Below are 19,847 nucleotides of genomic sequence, written 5' to 3'. Positions count from 1 at the left end.
ACAGGGGAATAGGAGAGACGAAGAGAGGGGAGGATGCTGAAAAGAGGGAGACGGGACAGCAAGAGAGAGAGAGGGAGAGAGAAAGGGAGGAAGGGGGGTGGGGTGGGGACGAGTATTGAGATGGGAAGGCCGGAATAGAGTGTATGAAAAGAGGAGTATCAAGGGAAGGCAGGCAGGGGATTGAACACCGAGGAGGGGGATCGGGGTGGGGAAGAGGAGGAAGGGGGTGGGGAGGGATAGGGAGGAGGAGGAGGGGGACGTGGGGATGTCATCTGAGGCAAAGAGCTGTGACCCATTTTCCCCACATGGACCGTTGGCACACTCCTAGTCAAGCAGTGTGTCGATGACCTTGGGAACGACTAGACCCGGGGAAAACATGCGTCATATTTCACTGGGACGAGGAGGAGGAGGAGGAGGTAGGGAGAGGAGGAGTGGGAGAGTAAGGAGGAGGAGGAGGAGGCAAAGGAGATTTATAGATTTTTCCTGCACAGTTCGTTCCAGCGACTTAATCTCCGTGAATTAGACCAAAAGTTAAGCCTCCCAACAAACCCACCACCTCCTCCTCCTCCTCCTCCTGCAGCCTCAAGTACAGCAGCGTTACAGAGGCGGTAGGGGAGTCCTTGTCCAGTATTCTTAAAGGTATCCGCCCCTCACTTAGCCTACCCGAAAACCCTCTCGTATAAGTCGCTGTGATTTCATGGGACTATTTCGTGGCAGTTTTACACGACCTCTACATCTTGGACGGGAACATCACGTATGAAAACCCAGTCAATCTTCTCTGTGGGCTTCGGAAACAGTCGTAATGGGCATATGGAATTCAACGTTGCCAGATTGTCGTACTCATATTTGCCGATTTCCGACCACAAAACGATCTCCTCCACCCCGATAACTGGCTTCACATATAGTTATCACTAAAATAGTTAATTAATGGTGTTTCTTGGCAATAGTTATGGGTCTCAAACCGGTAAATTTGATGCTTTTGAGTACGATAATCTAGCAACGGTGATATGGACCCAACGTTGCCAAATTGTCGTACTAATCCTCTAATATTTGCCCATTTCCGACCCAAGAACTGTCTCCCGGGCCCCAATGACGAGATCAGTTTGTAGTTAATGTTAAAATAGTTAATTGCTGATGTTTCTTGGCAATATTTACGCGTCAGAATCCGCTATGCTCTGAGTACGATAATCTGACAACGGTGATATGGACCCTTGTTATCCTCCTCATCGTTGTCTTGTCCGCCTCATCATCGCTCCTCTTCATCGTCTCACCAACAGGCTTCCCTCGTCCCTACATACTCGGCCACCTGCTGCGGGCTTGACTAACTCAGAGCCATGAAGTTCGCAATGACATATGGACGAGGAATACTTGGCTCCTTTCCCTCCTTTCTCTCTCCCTCCTCCTCCTCCTCCTCCGCGAATGGTCAAGGGCACACACACTCAAAGGGAGAGGAAGGGGAGAGGGGTACAGGTGGTGGTGGTGGGGGGGGGGGGTAAGATGAAAGTGAGTCTAGCCACCCTCCTGATGCCCTTCTAACAGGACTTCCACAGCCTCCGGGCGAGCGATGCACCCCGCCCTTTCCCCTCGCCGGCGTAAACAGCGCGACAAAAGGAGCTAAATGACTCTGTGGGTATTAGACACTGAGGCCCATTTCCAGCGCCATTACAGCCTGTCGCGGTCACTGAAAGGGGGGAGGGGGGGGGTATATATGGGAGGAGGAGAGGAGAGAATGGGAATGGAGAGATAGAGGGAGAAGAAGAAGAGCGTTGGGAAAGAGAAGAAGGGAGAAAACGAGAGATGGGAGGAGAGGAGAGTTTTAAAATGAAGAAGAGAAGATGAGAAATGATTAGAAGAAAGATGGGAAAGTAGAAGAGAGAGGAAGAGGGAAGGAAGGAGAAAATGAGGAATGGGAGGAGGAGAGGAGAGTTAGAATGAAGAAGAGAAGGAGATGAGAAAGGAATAGAAGAGATATGGGAAAGCAGAAGAGAGAGGAAGAGGGAAGGAAGGAGTTAACGAGATATGAGGGAAGGAGAACTGAAAGAAATGAGGAGAGAAAGGAGATGAAGCAGAAGAGTAGAAGAGAAGAAGAGGGAAGGAAAGAGAGAACGAGATACGAGGGAAGGAAAGCAGAGATAAATGTGGAGAGAAAAGGGAATAAACAGAGGAGTAGAAGAGAGAAAAAGGGAAGGAAGGAAAGGAGAAGTACGGGAAATGATTAATCAGAGAGGGAAAGAAAACAGGGCATGGAAGATTCAATAATAAAGATACAGAATAATGATGAAAAGTGTGACTAAAAACGGAGCTTGTGGCCTGAAACACATACTGATGCATAACGTTTTAGCGCGATGATCCCACAATTCAGGGAAACGAAAAACAGGGAAACTGGGATTAACCGATACCCTGTTTCATCCCACCAAAATGATTCTCAGAAGGTTATTTTTAGCACGCACCCACACGCACCCCCCCCACACCCAACCCACACACTCCCCCCCTCACCCCCCATTACCCCACCCACACAAAAACAAACACACACACACACACACACACGATACACCTGGCCACAGCACTCCCGAAAGAGGCTTATCTTGGCACCCCGACAAGGTAGTGTATATACAAGAGAGGCGCCCCTGAAAAAAAATAACAGGTTGAGGTAATACAGATAAGTCGGTCAGGGACAAGGTAAGGAGGAGGAGGAGGAGGAGGAGGAGGAGGAGGGGTGAGTCTGGAAAGGGAGAGAGTGAGATGGAGATGAGGTAAGACCCGAGTACTTGGATGTGGAAACGGGAAGGTGAGGGACAGAGGAGGAGGAGGAGGAGGAGGAGGAGGCTACAAAATTAAAGCATGAGTCCGTAGCTACATGTGAGTATGAATGAGATAACGTCCTGGTGCGCGGCGTCTTGGGTTACGTGTGTGTGTGTGTGTGTGTGTGTGTGTGTGTGTGTGTGTGTGTGTGTGTACTAAGGGTCATTTTTCTTCGCTTCCTGTTGTTGTGTGCCGTGACGCCTGACTTGCTTATTATGAGGTTGACAACACTGTATGGCGATAACACACACACACACACACACACACACACACACACACACACACACACACCTATCTACCTCTCTATCTATCTATATATAACCAGGCAAGGATAGCACTCTGGTACGTCAGGTCAACGGTAGAGGGCACGAGGGGACACAGAAAGGGCATCAGTAAGGGCATGAGGGTGTGAGGGCGTGAGGGTGTGAGGGAGGATGAGCAGGGGCGTGGGCGGTGTCTGGAGGGCGGCGGTGGTGGCGGTGGTGGTGTGCGCGTTTCTCTCAGCGCGTCAACACGAAATCAATACGCGGAGTCCCTCTCGCCCGCAGGAGGTGGAGGAGGAGCCAGCTGGGGCGACACAGGTGGCGGGGCGACGCAGCAGCAGCGGGGCCACAGGGGGCGTGGGTGAACCTGCCTGGCGCTGGTGGCAGGACCTCGGGGGCTGACAGGTGGTGGTGGTGGGAATAGGGAGAAAGGTGTGTGTGTGGGGGGCTGTGTGTGTGTGTGTGTGTGTGTGTGTGTGTGTGTGTAGGGGAAGGGGTAAGTGAGTGTACCTGTGGCGTGTTGTGTTACCGTGTGTGTGTGTGTGTGTGTGTGTGTGTGTGTGTGTGTGTGTGTGTGTGTGTGTGTGTGTGTCGGGGAAAAAGATCGACCAAAATGCCAGAGTTCCAGGAGAAGGAGGGGAGGGGAGGTGGACACACACACACACACACACACACACACACACACACACACACACACACACAAGTGGGTGAGTAGGCGGACGGGGGGGGGGAGAGAGAGAGAGAGAGAGAGAGAGAGAGAGAGAGAGAGAGAGAGAGAGAGAGAGAGAGAGAGAGAGAGAGACGCACGAAAGGATGGATGGAATGAAGGGAGGGATGGAAGAGGAGGAAGGGGAGGGAGAGAGAGAGAGGGACAAGAAGCAGCTGAAACGAACCTAAAAGAAACTCCCAAACCAAATCAAGCAAAATAAAACACCACCGCCGCCACCACCGAACGCTGTCCTGTTTTTCCCCCTTCGTTTTCCTCCCTTCGTTTTTTTCCCTCGTTTTTTTTTTCGTTTTCGTTCCGCCAACACTTCCCTGACACACTATTTTCAGCGAACCTAATTCAATTATTCAACGCAGTCTTTGTTTCTTGGTTTAATTGAGTGTATTCTGAAGTTTCCCGGGCAAGAGAGAGAGAGAGAGAGAGAGAGAGAGAGAGAGAGAGAGAGAGAGAGAGAGAGAGAGAGAGAGAGAGAGAGAGAGAGAGAGAGAGAGAGAGAGAGAGAGAGAGAGAGAGAGAGCGCACCCCCCCTCCCCTCCTCCCCTTAAAACACAAACTCCTTTCACGCAATATAACAAACTCCCTCAAAAGCCTCTCATGACACAAGGAACTCCCGCGGAAAAACCCGAAACCCGAAGAAGGAAGGAAAGGAAAGGAAAACTAACAGAAAGAAGAGAAAAAAAAGAAGCCCTCCACCCGCAGACAAATAAACAGAAAAACAAATTAAGGAAGAAGTAGATCATTCAGCAACACACGAGAGCTTTGACGTATGTGGAAACTGGAAACTTACACACATACGCACACACACACACACACAGCTCTTTCACCCTCCACTTGCCCCATCTTCCTCCCCCCTTCTTCTTCACCCCAACCCTCACTCCTCCCCTCTCTGACCCCTTCACCCCTTCTTCTTCCATTTCCATCCCCTCCCTGACCCCCTCCCTCCTTCCCTCATCCATCTTTCTTTCTCGGATTCTCAAAATAACCCAACACAGTTTACTCATTCATAGACGCATCGTGACGTCAACTCAGTTCACACTATTATTATTGCGGACAGAGGAGGAGGAGGAGGAGGAGGAGGGAGAGGAGAGAAGACAAGGAGGTGGAGAAAAGGAGAGGGTAGAGGAGGAGGAGTGAAGGAGGGAGAGGAGGCGAAAGAAGGGTGGAGAGAGGAGAGGGAGAAGGAGGGAGAGAGGGCCAAGTACCTCCTTCCCTCTCTCTCCTCTCTCGCTCTCCCTCCTCCTCCTCCTTCTCTGACGTAGTTTATGATCCTTGTTTCTCTTCGTGGTCAAGTAACAGAAGACAGCGTGACCTCCTCCTCCTCCTCCTCCTCCTTGTGTAACTCTTCCTCTTCCTCCTCCTCCTGACTGACTGACTGACTGACTGACTAACTTGGTTCTCTCCTTACTCATTTTACTACGATCTAATTATTTTTTGTAAGTTATTAAAATGAAACTATTATGACGTATATATGTGTGAATCCCAAACTTACGACAACTAATACATAAAAAAAACATTGAATACCCACAAAAAAAAAGACTATTATTACGTATGAGTGAATCCAAATTTTACGTCAAATGAAATATATATAATAACAAAAATACTCCTAAAAATAATTAAATAACAAATATCTTCCCCCCCAAAAAATATATAAGTAATGTAAACAGAATCATCTCTTTTTATAAACCAAACTACCATCACAACTACCATCACCACCACCGTCATCATTATCATAAACATCAAATCGCATTATACCTTCATTAACCAGCGTAAACAAACATCAGCGCCGTCATCATTGCCAAATTATAAGGTCATCAGGGGGGGTTACATTATGTCGAGTAGCAAAAAGAACAGCGACATAATGAGGTGGCTGGTGAGGGTTGGCAATGAGAGATGAAGGGAAGATGTGGAGGGGAGAATGGTGAAGGGAGGTGGGTGATGGGAAGATGTAAGAAGGGGAGATAAGTGAAGGGAAGGTGTGTGAAGGGGTAGTATGGGAGAGGGAATGCATGTGAAGGGAAGGGGTTTGAAGGGAAGGTGAGGAAGAGACGCTGTGTGAAGGGAAGGGATTTGAAGGGAAGGTATGTGAAGGGCATTGTGTGAAGGGAAGGGATTTGAAGGGAAGGTGAGGAAGGGACGCTGTGTGATGGGAAAGTGTGCAAATGAAGGGGTGAAGGGAATATTTGTAAAGGGAATGCATGAAAGGATAACATGAAGGGAAAAAATAATATGAAGGTCGAGTGTGAAGCGAAAATGTGAAGGGAATGTCTGGAGGGAAAGTGATGGGAAGGGAAGATGAAGGGAAGGGAGGTTGAAGGGAAGGTTTCGCGTCCAATAAAGTTAAAAAAAAACCAGTTCGGGGCCAAGATTCACACTAAGTCTTTTAAATTATTCACGTTCAAGATCGAAACACACACACACACACACACACACACACACACACACACACACACACACACACACACACACACACACACACACACACACACACACACACACACACACACACACACACACACACACACACACACACTTTGAACATTGGATTATTGGCGAAATTTATTCACTTTTTTTTTTATAACCAGGAATAACTTTTCTTAAATAACTAACTCTTTCCATTGTAGTTATTTCAATCAATATCTTCTCGTAGTACAGTTTTAAGTAGGGGGTCTCTCTCTCTCTCTCTCTCTCTCTCTGTAACCAAAGAGGATCACTAAAGTCAATAGCGTATTCGAGTGTATTGATTACTATTGGAACCCCTTAAACTACGCTCTATTTTTAGCCTCCGTTACTCGATTGAAAGGACGCAGGTTATAGGGTATCCAATGCTAAGAATAACTGAATCGGAACTCTTCTTTCTATTCGTTCTTGTTGGATAGACGGGAATACTTTTTATAGGGATTCTAATGCTAAGAATAACTAGATCGGAACTCTCCTTTCCTCTCGCGGTCTTGTTGGTAGATAGACGGGGATGCTTTCTAAAGGGGACTAATTTCTATAGGGGACTAATTTCTATAGGGGACTAATTTCTATAGGGGACTAATTTCTATAGGGGACTAATTTCTATAGGGGACTAATTTCTATAGGGAACTAATTTCTATAGGGGACTAATTTCTATAGGGGACTAATTTCTATAGGGGACTAATTTCTATAGGGGACTAATTTCTTCGTTGTCTTCTTGGTGGATAGACGGGGATGCTTTCTATAGGGGTTCCAATGCTATGACTAACTGGATCTCGACTTATTTCTTCTCGTTGTCTTCATATAAAAGCTCTATTGGTAAGCTTATTGGATACTAGTGTTGGGTTATCGTAAAAACACACACCTTATTAAGTTTTTTATAGTAAAGAAAGAAGCTCAAGGGCAAAGACAAAAGAGGAAAAAACAAAAGAAAAAAACAAACATACGAAAATAAAAAGGTCAGCTAAGACAAAAGAAAAACAAAACAAAAACAAGAAAGAAAAAAAACAAAAGAAAACAAAAACAAACATACGAAAACAAAAAGGTCAGCTAAGACAAAAGAAAAAAAACAAAAACAAAAAAGAAAAAACAAAAGAAAACAAAAACAGACATACGAAAACAAAAAGGTCAGCTAAGACAAAAGAAAAAACAAAACAAAAACAAAAAAGAAAAAAAAAACCGTTATAAGTACTTCAATTCCATGACTACTTTCGTCTTACTGAAGGGGAGCAGAAAGACAGACAAGTTGAGCTCCATAATACTAATTTAGACTGCTCTCAATCCTCCTTCACCTCCTTATTGATCGTATTGGAGCTCTTGTTACGCTCCTCAATACTACTGGATCATAACACTACTTATATACGATCCTCTCTTGTCTTACTATAGAAAAACATAGGAAGGATAAGTTAAGGTTCCTAATACTACTAAAACTGTTGACTCAATCCTCCTTCTCATTCTTACTGATCGTATTATGTTCCTCAATACTACTAGATCGCAATACTACTCATACACGATCCTCTCTTGTCTTACAGAAGGAAAACAACAACAAAATAAGACAAGTTGAGATTCCAAATAGTACCTGAACGGCTGTCTAAATCCTCCTTCACCTTACTCCTTATCGCATTGGAACTCCCCGTACGCTTCTAAATACGACTCGATCCCAATATGACTCACGCAAGATCCTCCTGTCGAAATAGTGAGCGCAAGGACGACAAGTTGAGCTTCCCGATACTTTTAAAGCTACGCACCGAGAAATATAACTTTTTTTTTTATTGGACATTCCACGCATTCCGACGAGGAGCGAGTCGTTTTAATAACAGCTACAAATATTCGAGGCAATCCAATCCAGGAAAACCGGAGAGAGAGAGGAAAAAAAGAGTTGGATTCCTCTTCTTCATGTTTTCGCTTCCTCCATCAGCCGGAGATAAACGATTCGATTCCTCCAGGGCCCAACACACGCGCACTTGATCCTCCTTTGCTTGAGGGCCGCGGCGGTGATGAGGCTGGTGAAATATGACGAATAAAAGCCTCAGGGTCGACCGCATTTACGCCAGAGACTAAATTTGTGCGTCTGGGGCTATTTATGACCTATTAGAGAAGGCTGGTGACGGGGAGGAGGAGGAGGAGGAGGAGGAAAGTGAGGAAGAGAAGTATTGAAGGAAAAAAAGGAAATAAAGTAAAAGAAGAGGGGAGAATGAGGGGCAATACCGTAGATGGGGAAGAGAAGGAGGAGGAGGAGGAGGAGGAAGAGGAGAGATCGCCCTTGGATGGAGGCCTTGGAGGTAGATTTGACCCTCTCCTCCACTCCTCCTTCCTCCACGTGTGCGAGAGAGAGAGAGAGAGAGAGAGAGAGAGAGAGAGAGAGAGAGAGAGAGAGAGAGAGAGAGAGAGTGGGGGGGTGGGGATGGGGGGGAAGAATCACTTCACCCATTCCTGTTACGTCTCTTGCCATAAAGGAGAGAAAATATTGGAGGGAAGGAGGGAGAGAGGGAAAGAGAGAAGGGGAGAGAGGGAGGGAGAGCGTAAATAGATAGAGGACAGATGGATGGAGGGATAGTGAAGGGAAAGAGAGGGGAGAGAAGGAGAAGGAAAGAAATGGAAGAAGGAAGGATGGGAGAAAAAAGAAGGACGAAGAGAGAGAGAGAGAGAGAGAGAGAGAGAGAGAGAGAGCAGGTGGAGAGACAGCAGGTAGGTAGGGAGGCAGAAGGGCGGGCCAGGTAGAGGAGAAAACAATACCACGAGACGGAGGAGGAAGAGAGAAAAAGGGGAGGGAGGGTGGAGAAAAAAAAATTGATCCACAAAGATGAGAAAAAAAAAAGTCCTGGGCCACATTCTTCTGACTGACAAAGAACACACACACACACACACACACACACACACACACACACACACACACACACACACACACACACACACACACATGAGACAAAGAAAACTCAGACTAACAAAGACAAACAGAGAGACAGACAGATAGACAGACAGGCGTGATAAGGAGAGGAGGAGGGGGAGGAAATGGAAGAACAGGAGGAGGAGGAGGAGGAGGAGAAGGAAGGTCAAGGAGAGATCAACCTCACATGACTGAAATATGTTCTCGAGAGTAGCGGGAGATGAATGTTCCGAGAGCGAGAGCGAGAGAGAGAGAGAGAGGGGCCCCGTTGAGGGAGAAGAAACAGAGGAGAGAGAGAGAGAGGGAGGCTGTTGTTTGGATGAGAGTGAGTGAGCGAGTTTGGGGTGATGGAGGTCAGGGGGGAAGGGGGGGTGATGAGAGAGAGAGAGAGAGAGAGAGAGAGAGAGAGAGAGAGAGAGAGAGAGAGAGAGAGAGAGAGAGAGAGAGAGAGAGAGAGAGAGAGAGAGAGAGAGAGAGAGAGAGAGAGAGAGAGAGAGAGAGAGAGAGAGAGAGAGAGAGAGAGAGAGAGATGGTCAGTTTTCGCTTTTAGATAGTGCCACTCTGATATGGTCGCCACTCGCCTCTTATCTAACCCCTGTCGAGGCGCCTAATGCTACCTGAACACACCCAACACTCAGGTGCACACGAAGCAATTAACACAAAACTTTCCTCTACATTCACACCCTTGACCTCTGATATATTCCATTAGTATTTCTTTTTTCTCGATGATATTTTTCGACATACTCTCGCCTTCCGCGCTCTGAAGTTTAAGTACAATATTATTTCAGTAGTAAAAACTTGTACTCGTTTCTTATTTTCTTTATTTTGTTTTATCTTTTTTTCGCTTCTTTTTTTGTCTTTTTTGAAACCCGCATCGTCACTTCTACCATCATCATCATCATCATTCATCGATACAATTACTGGATTTGGTATATATATTTTTTTAATGTTGAAATGAACTTGTATTTGATTGCCTTGCTTAAGAAATAAACTGCTTCTTCCTTCTCCTCCTCCTCCTCTTCTTCCTTAACCTCCATCTCCTGATCCTCTTCAATCCCCTCTTCCTCTTCCATGTCATCTCTCTTTCCCTTCCTTTCCTTTATACTCTTACTTTTTTCTTTCCTTTATTTATCGTTCTGTTCCCTTGCCATGTCCGCGCGTTGACGGGGGCAGGAAGGAGCTATGCAGGGATACGCGGTATGTCGATTTTCTAAGCACCAAGGCGAGGTTGCTGCTGGGGCCGATATATCAATATATTCAGCCGCGAACTTAGGGCAAGTTCAGAGGCCTCGTTAAATTTATGATGACCTTTGTGGATGTTTGAATAATTCGGCGCCAGTGGGAAGTTTGATTCTCACCTGCAGACATTTTATAGAAGAAATAAATTAATATGAAAGAGCGATAATAGATATAAAAATGGGGTATATCTAGTTATTATGGTGATTTCTTGACTATATGATGATCGATAAATATTTCAAGATCTTTAAGTTTGATTTTTACGTTCAGAATAAGAGAACATTTGTATGAAAGAGCGAACGTATATAAAGAAAAGGGTTAAACTTGTTGTGACGGTGATTGCTTTTAACTATAAGATGATGTATATATATATTTCTTTGAGCATGACTTTCGGCTCTTAAGAATTGTTGGCGTAAAGAAATATATATAAAGAAAACGGTTGAAGTAGTTGTGATGGTGACTACTTTTAACTATAAGATGATGTATATATATATTTCTTTGAGCTTGACTTTCGGCTCTTAAGGATTGTTGATGTAGAGGAAAAAAAGTTTGAAAGAGCGAACATATACAAAGAAAGGATTAATCTTGTTTCGACGATAATTCTTGAAGTACATGACAATTTATATATATTTCTGGATCTTTGAGTTTAATTTTCACCTTAAGAAGTGTTAGTGTAGTGAAAATCGTATCAAAGACCGAATATATATGAAAAAAAGGGATTCATTTAGTTACGGGTATGATTCCAAAAACCATATGACGATCCTTAATTTTAGATCTTGGCCCACTTCTCTCTCTCCTTTAATAAGTGTTACTGTAGTGAAAATCGTATCAAAGACCGAATATATATGAAAAAAAGGGATTCATTTAGTTATGGGTATGATTCTTAATTAAAACCATATGACGATCCTTAATTTTAGATCTTGGTCCACTTCTCTCTCCCTTCTCTCTTTCTCTCTCACCTTCACACTATCTCCAGGAGCGAATATGTATGAAAAAAAGAGTTGATTTAGCAATGACGAGAATTCTTGAACTATTTTATTATGACGAACTTGCACACATTTGAAGATCTTGGCCCTCTCTCTCTCTCTCTCTCCCTCCCTCTCCCTCTCTCTCTTGGCACTCTCCCGGGCTGTTCAGAAGACTGGTGACTCAAGGTACTAAATACAAACCTCTCTTAACTCGGTCTAGCCGGTTCCAATACTTCACTACGCCCCCTTAACCCCCTCCTACCCGACCCCCTTCCCAAACTCCTTGCCCGCCTAAATATACTTGGATCCTCCTCCGTTTATACTCGGTGACGACGCTAAGCTGGTTTAGTTTATTGTTTTAGCGACGTCATGGTTTTGGTTTTTCTTTGTTTTCTTTCTTTTAATTTTCTTTCGTTGTATTTTTGGTCGTTATTGTTTTTTATTGTTTGTTTTTTTGTCTTTTTTTTGTTTTGGTTTCGTGTTTATCATTTTTTTCTTTATTTTTCTTATTTTTTTTATTGTGTGAGTCTTGACAACTTTCTTTTTTCTCGTTTTCTTTTTTCCTTCTCTTTTTCGATGTTTAATTTGCCATGTGATGTTTTTTCTGCATTACGATTGATAAGTCTCTCTCTCTCTCTCTCTCTCTCTCTCTCTCTCTCTCTGTGTTTCTCTTTCTCCGGTATTGCAACATTAACGTCTATGCTACACTTCCTTCTTTCATAGCCAAGTCATGCAACATACCAACATCCGCTCCTCCTCCTCCTCCTCCTTCTCCTCCTCCTCCTCCTCCTTCTCTTCTGCATTCTCCTCTCGCTTATCCTTATTCTCATCATCCACTTTTTCAATTTGTCTAGTTTATAATAATAGTTTGGACGAGGGACAAGGAAGAGGCGAGAGAGAATGCAAGGAGGAGGGAGAAAAAGGGAAGGAAATATGGGGTTTGAGAAGACAGAAGAAGGAAGAGAGAGGAAGATGGGAGAGAGGGAGGGATGGAGAGAGTGGAGCCAAAAACCGCCAAACACATCAGTTGTTTGAGCCACATAAACACCTACACATTAATACTTTGGTGTGTGTGTGTGTGTGTGTGTGTGTGTGTGTGTGTGTGTGTGTGTGTGTGTGTGTGTGTGTGTGTGTGTGTGTGTGTGTGTGTGTGTGTGTGTGTGTGTGTGTGTGTGTGTGTGTGTGTGTGTGTGTGTGTGTGTGTGTGTGTGTGTGTGTGTGTGTGTGTGTGTGTGTGTGTGTGTGTGTGTGTGTGTGTGTGTGTACGTGCGCTGTTTACAAGTTCTATTTTTGCTCGCTTAATTATATAGCTGACGAACATCCATCTTTTCTATTAACAGCTGATGAATACGCAATACCACCACCACCACCACCACCACCACTACTACTACTACTACTACCACTACTACTACTACTACTGCTACTACCCATCCGTCACCATTACCACAACCTACCCCAACATATAATCTCCCTGATGATAACACGGACCCGACTACCTGGCTGTTGGTTAATTAGTCACCTGAACTGGCAGTCTTGACACAGGTAAATCAGGTATAGGGAGGGAGGGAGAGGGGGAAAGGTAGGAAGGAAGGTAAGGAGGGAGGAAGGGAGGGAGGAAGGGAGGATAGGTATGCAGGAAGGGGATGGAGTGTGAAGGGATTGCACAATAGGAGGAAGGGAAGGGAAAGGAAGGGAAGGGAAGGGAAGGGAAGGGACGAGAAGGACGGAAAGGAGAGGAAGGGAAGAAGAAAAGAGAAGGGAAAGGAAAGAAAAGGGAAGGAAAGAAAGGAAGGGAAAGGAAAGGCAGGAAGGGAAAGGACAGTTAAGGGGAAGAAAGAAGGGAAAGGAAAGGAAGGAAGGACGGGAAAGGAAAAGAAAGGAAAATTTGGAAGGGAAAGGAAAGGAAGGAAGGGAAAGGACAGTTAAGGGGAAGAAAGGAAAGGTGGAAGAATGGGTAAGGTAGGTCAGGTAGATAGAAGGAAGGGAGGAAAGAAGGAAGGAAGGAAGGGAGGAAGAAAAAGAACTAAAGGAGACAGAGAGGTAAGGTTTGATAGGGTACGATAATATAGGGAACAGGGGAAGAGGGGAGAGGAGGAGGAAGAGGAGGAGGAGGAGTATCACGTAAGGGAAGGGTAGGAGAGGGGAGGTAGAGGTAGGGTAAGGTAAGATAGGGGGGAGGAGAGGGAGGAAGGGAGGGCCACAAGATTGATTAGTTGAACAGGTGAGCTTCCCTTACCTGCTCATTAAACCTGTTGCTGTGGATTACCATTTACCTGTATCCTCTCTCCCTCCCTCCCTCTCCCCTTCCTCCTTCCCTCCCCTCTTCACCCCTCTCCTCCCCTCTTCCATAATTCCTTTCCTCTCTGTTCTTTTCTCTCTCTTTCTTTCTCTCCCCTCTGTATTTACATTATTACTTTCTCTTACCTTTTCTCATCTCCGTTAATCATCTATCTATCTGTCTATCTACCTATCTTTCTATCTTGTTCTCTTTATTTATCTACATATTTACCTCTCTCAGCGATCACATGTTAACAAGACACCTTAAAAACAACGAAATCACTAACACAGACACATTCACACATTAAAACTAGACAAGAAGACAATAAAAAAGTAAAAAAGAAAAGAAAATTGGAGCAGAAAACGTAACAATTCTTATCTGCATACAAAGGGGTGACTCACCGAGGAAGGTTGTGCAAATGTATTCGGAGATCTGGTTGCCCGACTTGCTGGATTCCGAGAAGTGGCTGAGTTCCTTGTTGAGCATCCTCTTGAACTGCGGAAAGAAAGCGAAAGACGGTGAGAAAAGGCGTGAGGGGAATGGTATATGTATGTAGGTAGGGTGACGGTGGTGGTGGTGTGTGAGGGAGAGTGAGGTAGAGATTTACATGTGTGTAGGGTAGAATAAATATGGAGTGTATACTGACAGCAAATATGAGAGCCAGTGACGTACGATTCTGACCCAACATATGAAAAAATAATCGGACAAAAGAGGAAAATAAAAAAAAAGGTAAATGAAAAACATATTCCCAAAAATCAAATCAAATGAAAAAAAAAAAAAAGATATAAAAAAAACTATATACGAGCTAGACCCAACTTATAAAAAAGCAATGATAAAAATGACCAAAAGAAAGGAAAGAAAAATAGATAAACGAAATAAATCCCCAAAATCAATTAACATGAAAAAAAAACACTTAGAAAAAAAGGATAGAAAAAAAATAAACGAATAAAAAACACACAAATGAAAAACAAAACAAAACAAAACACGAAATAAGAAAAAAAGAAAAACAAACAAACAAACAAAAAATCTACATACAGGAAGTTCCTCAATACAAGACCTCCAACGAATACATAACTCAAGTCAACGTTTTCTTTTATTATTCAGCAGCAACAACAGTGGACACATACGTAGCGTCGAGTTCCAGGAATTAACGAAAAAACCCAGAAACTACGCAAGACCTTAACATTGGTAGGCACACACGTGTAGCAATAATAGTAGTAGTAGTAGTAGTAGTAGTAGTAGTAGTCGTTGTAGTAGAAGAAGTAGTGGTAATGGTAGTAGTAGGAGTAGACGTAGGAAAAGGAGAAGGAGAGGAAGAAGGAGAAGGAGAAATAGAAAGAGAAAGAAAAGGAGGAGGAGGAGGAGGAGGAGGAGGAGAATGAGTCAACAACGAATGCCTAAACGACTTTTCATTAATTTCTAAGGTCGGAATTGTGAGACGCCTTTACCTCCCACATAAACTATTTACGAAGTCCAAAAAGGCGATCAGTCGGGTTCTCAAGAGTGCTATTTCAGGTTCACGGTACAGAAGAACGGTCACACTACCACCAGGGTCATAATACTACCCCTGGAAATGCCCCAAAACCCCAACGAAAGCATTGGCAAATATAAGTGCTTGGGCGGTGAAATGTTCAAGTCTACGATCTTATAAGTGTCATCAGAGTTACACACATCCTCACAAGTGCATTCAGGTGGTACGGACATCTGACAGGTGGCACACGTGGGTCTCCTATGCCACATGACACTGTCCCGGCACTCTGGTCACCTCACTCACGCCACAGGTCACGGGTCAGCCCACTCGAGATGACGGGTGGGAGATGGGAGTGTCAAGTGTGGCGGCCCAGCTGTGTGAATGCGTGTCCCCGGGGCGAGACAGACCCGGTGGTGACTAAGAGGGTGGAGAGACAGTCCTTCTCTATGTACTGAGGTGTACATCCAATCCTCTTTGTCGTTGTGTTATGTAAGCTTCACTTTATCTATCTATCTGTAGCGAGGGAGACGGTTCAAGGGCCAAAATCAAGGAATAACAGCAAAACAGCCCGCAAGGTGACGCTCCAGAAGAAGAACTAAGAATGAGAGGCTAAAAGAGGTCAACGTCGGACGGAGAGTGGCTTGATACTCTCTCCTCCTATCCTCTCCTCTATCTATCCATTTTCATATCTCTCTCCTCTTGCAAGAGTATAAGGATGAGAAAGTACGGGTTACGAAAGTTGTTGTAAAGGGATTATCGCGGTAGGAGAGAAGGAGAAACCAGGGGAAGCACAAAAGGCCAAGCTTACGTAAGGAAAGACGAGAGGATGAGAGCATGAGATAACTACACAGCATCTTCAAAGTGTCAAGGTTACGTTAAGATAAAGAAAAGCATAAGGGCACGAGATAGCTATAGGGCATCTTGTTATTTCTTTCTTACAGCAAAGGAGACAGTTCAAGGGCATAAAAAAAAGAAAATAATGAAAAAAAGCTCGCTACTTACTGCTCCCAAAATGAGTGCGAAGGAAACCAATGGAAATACGAATGTCAAAGTTACGTTAGGAAATAAAGAAGGATAAGGTCACAAGATAGCTATAGGGGAGCTTGTTAGTGCAAAAACCAATGGAAATACGAATGTCAAGGTTACGTTAGGAAATAAAGAAGGATAAGGTCACAAGATAGCTATAGGGGAGCTTGTTAGTGCAAAAACCAATGGAAATACGAATGTCAAAGTTACGTTAGGAAATAAAGAAGGATAAGGTCACAAGATAGCTATAGGGGAGCTTGTTAGTGCAAAAACCAATGGAAATACGAATGTCAAAGTTACGTTAGGAAATAAAGAAGGATAAGGTCACAAGATAGCTATAGGGGAGCTTGTTAGTGCAAAAACCAATGGAAATACGAATGTCAAAATTACGTTAGGAAATAAAGAAGGATACGGTCACAAGATAGCTATAAGGGAGCTTGTTAGTCCAAAAACCAATGGAAATACGAATGTCAAAGTTACGTTAGGAAATAAAGAAGGATAAGGTCACAAGATAGCTATAGGGGAGCTTGTTAGTGCAAAAACCAATGGAAGTACGAATGTCAAGGTTACGTTAGGAAATAAAGAAGGGTAAGGTCACAAGATAGCTATAAGGGAGCTTGTTAGTGCAAAAACCAATGGAAATACGAATGTCAAAATTACGTTAGGAAATAAAGAAGGATAAGGTCACAAGATAGCTATAAGGGAGCTTGTTAGTCCAAAAACCAATGGAAATACGAATGTCAAAATTACGTTAGGAAATAAAGAAGGGTAAGGTCACAAGATAGCTATAGGGGATCTTGTTAGTGCAAAAACCAATGGAAATACGAATGTCGAAGTTACGTTAGGAAATAAAGAAGGATAAGGTCACGAAGTAGCTATAGGGGATCTTGTTAGTGCAAAAACCAATGGAAATACGAATGTCGAAGTTACGTTAGGAAATAAAGAAGGATAAGGTCACAAGATAGCTATAGAGTATCTTAATAGTGCCGAAAACAAATGATGGTAAAAATGTCAAGATTATGTTAGGAAAAAGAGAGGCATAATGTCCTAAGGTAGCCATATAAAGGATCTTGTTAGTGCTAAAACAAATGCAACCGGCCTCTTGCAGACTCCTTACGTTCTTATGTTCTTGTAAATGTCAAGATTACAAAAGGAAAAAGGAAAGGATGATAGCACGAGAGAACTAGAGAGCATCTTTTATGACCGGAACCAAATATTAATAAAAAAAAGTTAAGATCACGATTGGAAAAATGAGAGTTAGTGTCTTCTAAGTTCCGAAACCAATGGAAATATAAAGGTTAACATTACGTAAGCTATAAAACAAGGAGATAAGGCCATGAGATAACCACACAGCATCTTCTGAGTACCGAATATATCCATCTCTCTCGCTCAGGGTGAAGGGAGTCTCTGGTGTAGGTGCGGAAGGAACAATGGGGTCCCTTCTATACAGTTGGTCCCTTGTTGAAGCGTACAGGGTCCCTTCTCTTTGGCGCGTGTAGTATTTCGCTTCCCTCTTTCTCCTTTCCTTTATCTCGTTTTGCAATGGCTTTCTTTTTCTCTCTCTCTACTTTTTGCCTCTCTGTCTGTCTGTCTGTTTGTCTGTCTCTCCTCCTTCTTGTGTGTTTATATATCTCTACCGTTTCTCTTTCTCTCTCTCCATCTTTTCCCTCCCTGTCTGTCCTTCTCCTTGTGTTATTTCTGTACCTTTTCTCTTTCTCTCCCTTTTGCCTGTCTGTCTCTCCTTCTCCTTGTGTGTTTATTTCTCTATCCTTTTCTCTTTCTCTATACCTTTTACCTGTCTGTCTGTCTCTTCTCTGTTTATTTTTTTATCATCTCCTTTTCTACTATTCATTTGTTTATCTGCGTCTGCCCTTCCCTGTCTGTCTATCTATCTGTCAAGCTCTCTGTCTGTCTCTCCTTGTCCTTTTTCATTTGCTTTCGCTTTCTCTTTATCCACCTTTTGTCTGTCAATCTGTCTCTCCCTGTACTTGCCTGTTTATCTAATCCATCTATTTATCTACGTTTGTCAATCTTTCTCTCCTTTTATTTGTCTGCCTATCTGTTATTAAGCTGTCTATAATGCCTGTCTGTATATCTTCGTATGTCTCTTTGTCTATCTGTTTGTCTCCGTGCGAACAAAAAGATGTCTCAGTACTGTCTATCCATTAATCTTTGTCCGTCACTATCTATCTGTTTGTTTGTCTGTCTTTGTGCTACCCGAAACACGTCACGTACGCGTCAAGGATCACACGTCAGCAGCTACACGTCACGGGGTCGCCCAAAAAGGCCACCGTGACCTTAGACGCCCCGCCCCCGCTCACCACCGGCAGCGGAAAGGCGCCTTATCACAGGATGCCGGAGTCAGGATGTTTGTTCCAGCGTCGCGTGAGAGCCTTGAACCTCCCTCGCTGCCTCCCTTTGTAGCTAAATATGGTGATTCTGTAGTCTTCCATGTGTCACGGCTTTGTCACGGCTTTGTCACGTCTTAACCTCCCATGCTGCTTCCCTTTAGTTGCAGTCAGTTCCTTAGTTTTCTGCATCACGCCTTTGTTATAACGTCCCTCGCTGACTCCTCTAATATATGGTGTTGATTCCCTAGACCTTCATTTAAAACGGTTTTGTCACGTGATGAGTTTGACCCCTCCCTCCGAAATCGACCTCTCTTTTGGCCCCATCATCTCTACTTTCTTTTATAGGGTCAGTTCTAGCGGGCATCGTTCTTTTATTTGATCTTTTTTGGTTTATTTTTGCTTTGTTTAACTTCATGTGACCTCTCCTTCCGAAATTGACCTCTCTTTTGGCCCTATCATCTCTACTTTCTTTTATAGGGTCAGTTCTAGCGGGCATCGTTCTTTTATTTGATCTTTTTTGGTTTATTTTTGCTTTGTTTAACTTCATGTGACCTCTCCTTCCGAAATTGACCTCTCTTTTGGCCCCATCATCTCTACTTTCTTTTATAGGGTCAGTGCTATGGCGGGCATCGTTCTTTTGTTTGTTCTTCTTTGTTTTATTTTTGCTTTGTTTAACTTTATTTCATTTATTTTTGCCCTTGAGCTGCTTCCTTTACTGTAAAAAAACCCCTCCCTTGCTGCCTTTTAGCTAACCAAGTCTACTTCTTTAGTTTCATTTATTACGTGTTTTATTCATTTCTACAGTCATTCACTCACTCACTCATACAACCTCCCTTCCTGCCTCTCTCTAGCTACCAAGTGTTGATTTCGTGGAGTTTCATTTATTACGTGTTTTATTCATTACTACAGTCATTCACTCACTCACTCATACAACCTCCCTTCCTGCCTCTCTCTAGCTACCAAGTGTTGATTTCAGGGAGTTTCATTTATTACGTGTTTTATTCATTACTACAGTCATTCACTCACTCACTCATACAACCTCCCTTCCTGCCTCTCTCTAGCTACCAAGTGTTGATTTCGTGGAGTTTCGCTTATCACGGCTTTCTTTATCAATACTATCACACACAAATACTCAACTCACTTAACCTCTCTCGCTGCCACTCTCTAGTTAAAGTCCTGGGGGGCCGTATTCTTAAACATTTCGGCGCACTAACTCTCATATTTGTTTCGTAAGGAGTTGTGGGCATTTCCAGGGGGTAGTTTAATGACCCTGGTGGTAGTCTGACCCTTCTTCTGTACCATGAACGTAAAGAAGCACTCATGAGAACAAGGTTGATCTCTTTGACCTTTGCGAATAGTTTATGTCGGAGGCGGAAGCGTC

General features: G+C 43.8%; 1 protein-coding gene across 1 annotated transcript in view; it reads right to left on the bottom strand.

Annotated features, from left to right (window-relative positions):
* Positions 1-19,847, bottom strand: part of LOC126998130 (cAMP-specific 3',5'-cyclic phosphodiesterase 4C-like) — a 67,021-nt gene that overhangs the window by 13,427 nt on the left and 33,747 nt on the right. The window contains 1 exon segment of the mRNA XM_050859540.1: positions 14,020-14,113. Coding sequence (XP_050715497.1) covers positions 14,020-14,113 — 94 coding nt within the window.

This window comes from Eriocheir sinensis, chromosome 13 (genome assembly GCF_024679095.1).
Source record: "Eriocheir sinensis breed Jianghai 21 chromosome 13, ASM2467909v1, whole genome shotgun sequence".
NCBI classification, from domain to species: Eukaryota; Metazoa; Arthropoda; class Malacostraca; order Decapoda; family Varunidae; genus Eriocheir; species Eriocheir sinensis.
Note: the sequence above shows the minus strand (reverse complement) of the source record. Positions and strands in the feature narration are given on the sequence as shown.